This window comes from Drosophila ananassae, chromosome XL (assembly GCF_017639315.1).
Source record: "Drosophila ananassae strain 14024-0371.13 chromosome XL, ASM1763931v2, whole genome shotgun sequence".
In the NCBI taxonomy this organism is placed as follows: Eukaryota; Metazoa; Arthropoda; class Insecta; order Diptera; family Drosophilidae; genus Drosophila; species Drosophila ananassae.
The window spans coordinates 16,185,184-16,195,926 of record NC_057931.1 but is presented as its reverse complement, the minus strand read 5'-3'; the positions used below and the strand labels follow the sequence as shown (position 1 = coordinate 16,195,926).

The 10,743-nt window shown below is 34.3% G+C and overlaps 1 protein-coding gene and 1 long non-coding RNA gene across 3 annotated transcripts; one reads left to right on the top strand and one right to left on the bottom strand.

Moving 5' to 3' along the window:
- Window positions 1-268: 268 nt before the first annotated feature.
- LOC6503209 (guanine nucleotide-binding protein subunit beta-1) lies at window positions 269-4,351 on the bottom strand. 2 transcript variants are annotated; one of them, XM_001963610.4, is made up of 3 exons: window positions 4,163-4,351; window positions 3,173-3,425; window positions 269-3,109 (listed from the first exon to the last, which is right to left on the bottom strand). In XM_001963610.4, the coding sequence occupies exon 3, from the start codon at window positions 3,023-3,025 to the stop codon at window positions 2,003-2,005; it is 1,023 nt and encodes a 340-aa protein (XP_001963646.1). In that variant the 5' UTR covers window positions 3,026-3,109; window positions 3,173-3,425; window positions 4,163-4,351; the 3' UTR covers window positions 269-2,002. The 2 variants fall into 2 exon arrangements, with proteins under 2 accessions (XP_001963646.1, XP_044572609.1); XM_044716674.1 differs by lacking the exon at window positions 4,163-4,351 and adding an exon at window positions 3,584-3,815.
- On the top strand, window positions 3,794-4,316 carry LOC123257488. The gene is made up of 2 exons (XR_006507558.1): window positions 3,794-3,916; window positions 4,071-4,316. It is a non-coding gene; the product is annotated as an uncharacterized LOC123257488 (long non-coding RNA).
- Window positions 4,352-10,743: the final 6,392 nt, after the last annotated feature.

Below are 10,743 nucleotides of genomic sequence, written 5' to 3'. Positions count from 1 at the left end.
GTTTTAAAAATTTATATGAACTTAAATAAATTTAATCTTATATGGTAACAACGAAAGAGTTCTATGTTTCAATGAGCAGAAGAAATAAATTCCCAAAATCAGATAAGCGGGTTCAACACGGCATAACCCCCTTAAGGGGTAATTCATAAAAATGTTGTGCTTGCACCAAACAACTTTTCACTTACGTCTATGAACGCATTTTTAATCGACCAACGGAGTTTTCTCGAATACACACAACTAATGAACACCTACATTAAATAAGATAGAATTTGCTTAACACAATTTTCTTTATTATATATTCTAGATATAACGCAGAGTTGACGGCTATGACACAAATTATAATTTAATGTTAGTAATTTAATTTAGTTTTAATTTGAATATGTATGTTTTTTTATGTTCACTTTAATATTAAATGAACATGTTATTAGATTCCAATGTGCTTGTTGACAATCTGATAATTGGTTTTCTTCGTAATAGAAAGAGATACTACCAAAAAAAACTTAACAAAACTTTTTCAACATAGATTTGAATTAAATTAAGCTGAACGTGTGAAACATATACATAAGAGATACATCTGCCTATAACTGGTTTATACTCAAAACTAAAAAATAAAATGTACTTTCATTACAAGATATGCATAAAATCCAAATAAAAAAATAATTCAGAAAAATTAAATAAATGTAATGAATAAGTAATATTAATTATGAAAAAAAAATATATATATATGTATTTATAATAAATTTAAGAATTTTTAATGTTTTATATTTTATAATCTTTTGTTACCATTCCGCCTTTCTTGAACATTTTTCTATTACTATCCTCCTATCTGAAATTTCAAGGATAGAACAAGGTAATTGTTTAAAATTGTCAAAGCTTTAGTTTTTATAAATAATAGCCATGGAAATTAAAATGTATCTTCTTACGTACATAAATTAAAACATACCTAATAAGAAAAAACATTGATCAATACATTTATAGCATCTTCGTGGACCATACATTAACATTTTCATTAAGTTATCCTTTGAAAATATTTAGTTTATGCAAACAATTGAAGCTTTTCGCATAGGTCAATGAGGTACGAATATTTGAGTGCTATTTTGATATTGAAATAAGGGTAGATTTCTTTATTTCGATGCCCCCTAATGCCGCAATGCTATGTTTAGATAAACATTTATAAATTTTTTATGTATTTTAGGATTTAAATGTGTATCTCAATTTATTGTTATACCTTATATGGCCATTATATTATATGTAAATAGTATTCCACATTTTCACTAATGCATAATCTGTTATTTAAATCATTCTTATTTTTGTTTGTATATAAATTAATGACTTAACATAATAAGACAAAATGTTAGTGTTTTGTTTATTATTTTCATTATTTGATTTTTAAGTTTAGTACGCAATTGTTTTAATTTATTCTTATATTGCGTGGTTATTTTTCTTTGTAAATGCTTTAACTTTATTTGAATTTTCCAGATCCTGAATTTAATTTTTTGCAAAAGACTATCGTAGTTACATTTAGTCATAGATGCACCACATAATGATAGTGTTGTTTCTATAGTGTGCAAATGACTGACGCAAAAAGGGATTTTCACCTCTTGGTAATATTCAGGTGCATACTGCGCTCAAACATTTGAACTTAGGTTACTTTATGTACGATTTAAATTGTAGTTGTAACCGGAATTTGACTACACAACTGATCCAGAGAGTCGTACTTTTTTTGCGAGTTGTGTAGCTTTCTTTTGGTTTGTTTATAAGTATATAGCAATATAAATAATGTATATAAAGTTCTTTGTTTTTGTGGTCTACTTTAAAGTCAACTAGTCGCACCCACAGATATAAACCCTTTTTTTTTAATAAATTTATTTCCATTAACACCAAAAGGGTAACACAAAACATATACATTAGATTTAAATGTACATGATTATGTGCTATTATCTGCAAACTGCTACCATTGACCCACCCCACCCTTTAATGAATCTTCTCAGTTTTTTCCCTTTTAGTTCCATACACGTAAGAAGGAATCCCATGATCCTGTTGCCACTGCCATACCGTTTTCAGTTACTCCCAAACATGATACACGATTATCGTGGCCGGCAAGTATTCCAGACCTTTCAGCTTTCATTGTGTCCCATACATTGCAGTTAAAGTCGTCGTATCCTGCTAATAGAAGACGACCGCTCTTTGAAAACGCCACTGAGGTTATGCCACAAATAATGTTGTCATGAGAGTACATTGCCAGTTCTTGATCGGCACGAATATCGAAGAGCCGACAGGTTGCATCATCTGACCCAGTCGCAAATGCTTGCCCGTTGGGGAAAAATGTTACTGCGTTTATATCAGATTCATGACCTGGAAAAGTTTGTTTACAAACACCGTCACGGATATCCCAAAGTTTAGCCGATGCGTCACAGGCACCGGAAACAAAAGTTTTGCACTGCGGTGCTAATGAAAGAGCCATAACATCTCCAGTGTGTCCAAGAAAAGAGGTGACTTGCAAGCCGGTTTCAATATCCCACAAACCGCAAGACATATCGCCAGAGCTGGTTACAATCTGATTGTCGTCCAAAAAGCGGCAGCATGACAGATAACCACCATGGCCCGGTAACTCTCGGGACACACGAACGTTCCCTTCACGTGTTTTTAAGTTGTATATTGAACACATGTTGTCGAGACCTCCACAGGCAACATAACTGCCCGACGGAGCATAAGCACAGGTCATAACCCATGAAGATCGCAATGGAATGGCGTGAACTTTGTTCGTGGTATGGGAGTCCCACACGATTAGCTTACCATCCTGTGAAGCTGAAACGAGGTTTCTAGAATCATTACCCCAATGCATCGCGTAAATTTTCGCTAAATGACCACGCAATGTGCGGCGCGTACGCATTTGAATGCGCCCGATGGGTTCCAGAGAGGCTGCTGCCTGCAACAAGGATGTGTCACAAGCGGCCTTTCGAGCATCTCGTATAGCATTTTTTAGGGATTCGGCTTCTTGCCTAAGACTGTCCAGTTCATTCATTTTTTATACAGGAACCTTTTTTTTGTAAGATTTTATTCCTTGATTTCCAGTACTTTCAGTGGGCTTTGGGGATGTGAAGTTTAACTACAGTTTTAAATGGGATATTTATTTTAGCAGAGTTAAAAATAATGGTTAAAATGTACTTACATGATTTACAAGCAAGCTCTTAGCTTATATAAACAATAACTGTTTAAAATGTTTAATATTCGAAGTAGTTTAGTATAAACCAGCTTGATTATAGTTTGCAACTTATTTATTCAGCGCGACTATACTTTAAAGAGCAATGTCCTTTTATGACTGGTTCATTCCAAAAACATCCATGTGCACGTCATTCTTCGCCAATTCAATTCATTTTTTAATGAATTAGTTGTATTTGTGTACATAAGGTATATTTAGATGCCTGCGGATATTATTTTATTAGATATATTTTCATATATGAAATTCAAAGATAACGAAAATATGTTTAAATTCAATAGTTTTTAGTTCGTTTAATAGTTTTTTTTGACATTTTCTTTTTTTTTTTGAAACTCATCACATTTAAAAGTTTTATTTAATTACCCTTGGGAAAAACATAACATACAATTTTTTAAAACATTGTGTTCTCTCCCTATATACCTACATATAAAAAAAAATATATATATTATATCTTTTTATATACATATTAATCTAGAAAATATATGCATATATATTTTTAATATTCTTTTTTTGTACACCAAAAATGCAATTTTTGCACCACCAATTCCGGTAAGCCGAGTGGAGTAAGCGGAACAACCAGAGATACGTGCACAATTGAGAGTGCGACAGCAAGAGTGGATTGGCTATGTTAAAAGGAGGCGCTGAGACAAAAACAGCAGATTATTTATCCCATTCGCACTAAGGCCGATACAAAAGGTTAGTGGGGGAGTGAGAAAGGTATATTAAAAAAATCAATTTGAAAAAGTAAACTTATTTTTAATTCTGCAAAATCTATTAAATACATTTCGATTTTCTTTAATAAAACTAACACTATATATACAAACATGTCTAAGATATTTTTTTGTTTTAGAAAATCGGTATAGACATGGAAAAAATATTTTATTTAGTATACACCCCAAGATGAAAAACTGAGTTTAATTTAGCTAAAATCAAGAAACTTACGAGGAAAGTCAATATTTCAAACGCAACGGCAGTCTACTACGGTGTTTTAACACTCAATTACACAAATAACGTTATAAAAAAACTAGTTAATAAAACATCAAACCAATCCGCAACTTTTCATTTGCACTCTACAATTGGCAGCCAACACCTAAAAGTTATTAAGTGTTGGAAAATAGTATTGTCGATAATTTTTCTCTTATCGAAAAATGAAATATCATTATTTCACTTAATACGCTATGTCCAATGTCGACGTAGTTGACTGTCACATATAGACTGCATTTTTCAAACCGATTCTTCTGGAATTCATGTACACAACTCATGTCATTGAAAATACCACATTCATTACAATAAACTTTTAATGTTACTCGTATAAATAAATGTATAACATACAAAAATAAAAATATAACAATAAGAATCTACAGTATTAAGGGGGCAGGATGGTTTGAGACTTCAAAAAATTTTTTTTTCAAACATTTTTTGTATAATAGAACATTATCTTAGGAATATCCTGTGAAAGTTTCATGTCGATCGGACTAACACTTGCTGAGATACCGATTTTCTAGTTTCTTTCTCTCCATATACTTTCCATTGCTTTTAAAACTTTAGACGCGTTTTTCTCAAAACAACTTTTTCAAGTCGGTGCGTAACGTAACTCTAAAAGTAATGCTCGGATCTAAATAAAATTTTGCACACATCTTTAATACAATAAATACTTGCGGATGAACGAACGCTTTTTTTAAAATTTTTTTTTTTTACCATTTTTAAGGGCAATAATGGGCGGATTTTTATGTAAAAATGGTACCTCCGACTTTACAACCGCGCCAAAAATTCAAAATCGCATATTTTTCAAAATGGTTTCGTTCATCCGCACAAGAAACTAATATTTTAAGTAAATCAATTCAATTTTTTTATTTCCGATAACACTGTAAGGCCAGACTTTACGCACCGCAAGAGACCAATTTTTGGAAGCGACTCCGGCCGACTGCCCGTCACGGGATAAATTATAATTATTTCTTAAAAATAAAAATTCCTAGATACTCTCCAAATATAGCCATTAGTCGTGTAAAAAAATTGAATTGATATATTTACTCAGAGATTTAAAAAAAATCGCAAAAATCTGCTATTTTTCAGCCTCTGAAACCATCCTGCCCGTAAGCAAAGCGACAAGCTTTGGTAGTCGAAAATAAAACCCTAAAGGGATCGTGTTGGGCATATGTCAAACCAACCAGGAGTTGGGAGTAGAGGTGTAGGAGGAGTAGAGGATGAAAATTACAGTCCTTCCACTAGGAACGTCAAATTTTAAGTGTGTTAGTAGATACTGGCTGTCTACATTACCATTGATAAGATTATGTAGAAACACGACACCCAGCACCGTTCAACGGTTGTCAGTGAAATAAATTTGATTTATAAAATTATACGATGGTAACAGGGAAGGTGAAGATTTGCATCCCAATTATGTCCTCTAAGAGCGAAAATCAGAAGGTTTTTTGGTACAGATTCATGTGATCTCGGTGTACTCCGTATTGAGGACTCCAGATACCCCATTCATACTCAAGATCGGACGAACCCATGATGTATATAAATTTTATTATATAGGGATTTGATTATATAGGGATTTTTAAATTCTTTTGACCATCTTTTAATAAATCCAAGGACACCCTTAGGTAAATCCTGAAGTCAAGCTTATCTACTGGGGCGAAGCGGGACGAATTCTCACAAGCCCGAGTTCAAACTGCCCTTAAAAAAATATGTTTAAGTAATAACAAATCGTCTGTTTTTCGGTCCAGGGTTTACACTTTAGTTCGTTAATTTTCATACGCCACGAAATTATCAGAAAATTTCTCTATTATTTGCTAATTTTCAGCGGCAGTAGATTAGTTACACACTCATTCGTGGCGATGTCAGCTGAGTAAAGAACAAATAGTGCTAGACCCAGGGAATTTATTTGAGGAACTCCAGCTTTTTTAGTGTAGTTATATAGTATCACCGAAAACGTTAAACAATATGGATAGGACTCTAGTAAGTAAGACTCTGTCGAACGCTGTCCGGTTAACCTCCTCCATTGCGCCATGACTTTCGCGCCAAATTGATGTGCCGGAAAAGTTTTTAGACTCTGATATATGGTGTTACGGCATATATGGCGATACGGAATTTCTCGAACATTTTTTAGAGACATGGTAGCAGGCTTGTAGTTTGGTACGCATAGTACTCATATAAAAACTGTTTTTGGGAGTGAGCGAGAGGAAAATAGACTAAAACCGTTTTTGATAGAGTCTGTTCGCCACCAATTACTCAGATCCATAAAAACAGAAATTTTTTTAGATATGTCAATCCGCACCGATGGTTTTACAGGTCCCTCGAGAAAAAATTAAAAATTGTAATTGTTCATCCAGTTTGACAGGGTCAAACAGGGTCCAGTTTGATAACTGCAAGACATTTTTGGTGTTTTTATGGTAATATGCTGAAAAATGTGTAAAGCTGAAAATAACCGATCTATTAATATCACAGGCCGACAATTTCCAACTTTTTTTTTCATCCACGCATAATTTTACCTGCTCCATAACCTTTAGGCACCCCCGAACCAAAGTCCAGAATAAACATAGGTTCTATCACCCACAGTTTCCGCGGTACACCTAAGAGAAGAAATTGATCAAATTTTACCATATATTGAATTATGTAGGTTGTGAAATGAAGATGACCATCATTGTTTCTAGTACATATCATTTTTAAAATGTATGTGTACCGACGTAAATTAGAAAATGATATCTAGCAGTTACCATATCTAAAACTGTTTCTATGTTCAAAACTAATCTATTTCAGGTTCAGCTTGTTTAGTAAAGCTTTACAGAAATTGTACACAAAAAAGGCGTACAAAAGGCGTACATTGTACACATGACTTTTTGAAAATATGAGATTAAAAACTCCAATTTAATTGATGAAAATATTGTTTAACCAGCTATAATAAATTCAATAAAATTATTTCGAGTTTTTCTTTAAATCCAAAATCAATAAGAAAATAAAAATTTTCTATAGGAAAATGTTTTGGGGAAAAATCATAGAAGACCAAAAATTAATGTAGAAAATCTGAGATTTCAACTTTGGATGAGTATTCCAAAAATATGGTAACTGCTAGATACCATTTTTTAATTTTCTTCGGAACACATACATTTTCAAAAATGATATGTACTAGAAACAATGATGGTCATCGCCATTTCTCGGCCTACATAATTCAATATATGGTAAAATTTTATAAATTTCTTCTCTTAGGTGTACCGCAGAAACTGTGGGTGATAGAACCTATGTTTGTTCTGGACTTTGGTTCAGGGGAGCTTAAAGGTTATGAAGCAGGTGAAATTGGGCGTGGAGATTTTTTGCCTTTGGCCTGTGTATTAGTAGAAATTTGACCAAGGATTTGTGGGATAGAAAACCTTTTGATGCCAATTTGAAACAAATTATAGGAGTTAATAGAGAAAAAAAATTTGTTTAAGTAATACAACCATATCAGAAAATAAAATTGCAATTAAATGAAAAGGATAAAATTATCCACAATGGAAAGAATAAGCTTTTTTACTCCTTAAACATGGTTTTTGATATGTGTACTAAGCTAGACGACAATACTTGTCCATATTTCAAAGAGGGGAGCACAAGCAAAAAAAATTTGTTTGCTTTAAGGGGACTTTCTGCTGAACTTTACTAAATTGATTTTTTTAAATATATGCGCGCCAAAGAATATTTCAAGATGATATCCCATTCTCGAGTTAGAGCATGTGGAACGCTCCAATAATCTTTAAGATTTGTGCTTATGATGTTCCTTGAATCAAAAAATCAACTTATTTGTATGGAACCAAAAATAGTCATCAAATTATTTATTTATATATGTTAAGCGATCTAAAAGTAAAAAAAACAACCAAATTTAACTTCTTAATTTTAATGTATATAAAATATTTGATTTTTTCATCCAAATTCATCGATTTTAATTTTTATGAATAGAAAAAGTATTTTGATTGACTATTTAATTCGTTTGATTCAGGTGACTAGTAGGATTAATAAGGTTAGAAAAAATTCTTTGCTCAGCCGAGAAAAATATTAATTTTTAATAAAACACCAATTTTGGTCCTTTTTTCTTTTTTTTTGGAATAGAGCAGGCAGTAGAGCAAAGTAGCGGCAATCAGGCTAAAGGAAGCCTATCAATGGAGCCTTATTAATATGGGCTACTTTACCATTTTACTAAAGGATCCACTTATTCCCAACAGTACAACCTACTGCACTCCCAGGGAATTTCCACAAACATCATTCCAGACTCTCATTCAAAATAGAGAGGAATGAGGAGACCAAACCCCAGACCCAGAGAACGCACTAAGCTTCTACAGTGATGGCACCAAGCTAAACGAGGCATCAGAGCTTCGTTTTGACTACCCAATCACTACTAATTCAAGCTTAGCCATAAGGGAAGCACTAAAATAAACTTAACACAAAGAAACTGCCAAGCGGCTATTAAATTGATCAGCTCGGTCACCAGCGAATCAATAACCGTCTCAGACTGTAGATCACATCTCCACGAGATGGCCAACCAGTATAACATAAGCCTCATCTGGGTCCCAGGTCACTGCGACATTACAGGCAACATTACAGGCATAGCAGTCTCGTATTGGCACCACAACAACGCTCCAGGGTGAACTGGAGCCGGCCAAGGAGTCGGTGGTACCGGTATACCAATTGCCACATACAAACTTAAACTTTGGAAGCCAACAAGAAAGAATACAAAATCTCAAAGAAAAGAAAAACCCAACTACTTAGGATGAACAGAACCCGCGTCAGCACGGCTATAAGAATCATCACGTGGCACTGGCTAGTGGGAGCACAGCTAGGCGAATGAATTCACCGCACAACGACTACTGCCGCAGCTGTAGGGACGAAGAAGAGAAGAAACTGTTGAGCATCTTTTTTGCCCTTGCCCAGCCCTACATAATTATTTTTCCCAAGATGGAAAGTCCTAAGTCCCATATTTCTAACTGAAGAAACACAAAAGTTATGCCAATTCCCATCGTTCTATGACAGCTATAGGATATAGACGGCCGACTCTTATGAAATTTTGTACATAAGATATTTTGATATAAGCATGTGTGGAAAGTCCCAAGTCTCTAACTTAAAAACACTAAAGTTAAGGCATTTTCGTTCAATCAGTTATATAGCAGTTATAGGATATAGTCGAACATTAAAATTTTGTAATTGTTTTTAAATGTATGCTTTGTTTAAAAAATAACGAAGAATCTGTTTTCAGTTTTGGCTGCCCTATACAATAACTCAACTATATCATTTTGAGTCGTAAGCAAAAGAATCCACTCCTAGAATAAATGAGATGATTGTCCTTGTTAGAGCCGGAGAAATCGAAGTAGTACTCAACAGAGCAGCGTTCGAGCCCATCCTTCCAGAGCTCTACACTCCAGAAAAAAAACTTTTTTTTTAGATAAAGAATCAAAGCATAGTCGAAATGTCAAGAACTTTTAAGTATTCCAATCCAGAAGTAAAATATCCAAAAGAAATTTGGGGCTTACCAACATAGGCTGGGACAAAAACAAAGAATAAAACATCTTCGAATTTTAGGAAAGCTGAAAAGTGGGATGCTACAGCAATTAGCTATCATTCCATCGTATTTACAGTGGGGAGCAAAATTGAGAGCATGTTCAAAATGTCCAAATCATAAAAGAAGCCGTTTACTAGACATAAATTAAATGATTAGAAACATGTACTCAACTCAGCTGTATTAATATTTGGTGAAAAGCTCCTTGTTTTTATACCCTTGCAGAGGGTATTATAATTTTGATAAAAAGTGTGCAACGCAGTAAAGGAGACATCTCCGACCCTATAAAGTATATATATTCTTGATCAGGATCACCTCCTGAGTCGATATAAGCATGCCCGTCTGTCTGTCTGTCCGTCTGTCTGTCTGATTCTACGCAAACTAGTCTCTCAGTTTTAAAGCCATCGAGTTAAAGCTTTGCACACATCCTTCTTTTGTTTGCAGGCAGAATATAAGACGGATCAGCCGGGATCGGTCGACTATATCCTATAGCTGCTGTTGGGACTTGTGCCAGCATCAAATATCATAATTATTTCTATTTAAGTCTCTCAGTGTGACTAGCCGCAGCGGTCCACTAATTGCCCGTTATCAGCTGTTCCATATTCTTTGTTTCTCCCAGATTCGCATGCGCTTTGTTGTTCTTTTGTAGCGCATGCACTTTGGGAGCTTTGATGGAGCTTCTGCGCAAGCTGATTGACCCAATCAAAATATTGAAATCGAATTGTGGAGTCTTTATTATTTCGGTCGCTATTAAAATTCTGATAGCTCAAGCTTTGGTGACCCCGACGTGATCGCGCTCTAATTGATTTGTGATCATTAAAGTGCTTAAAGGAAACCTTGTAAAGGAAAACTTGTTGCTGTTGTTTCCATTACATTGCACCTTGCACAAAAACAAATTGCATAATGGAGTCTGGAGACGTAGCTAGTGCCTCGGTTCCTGCAAGCAGGGAAAGGCTTTTGCGGCGAAGAGCAGAGGTGACCTACCAGGAGATGGAAGCCC

What these genes read in the sequence shown, in the direction of transcription:
- LOC6503209 (XM_001963610.4), bottom strand. Translation starts at nt 3,025, where the DNA reads ATGAATGAACTGGACAGTCTTAGGCAAGAAGCCGAATCCCTAAAAAAT.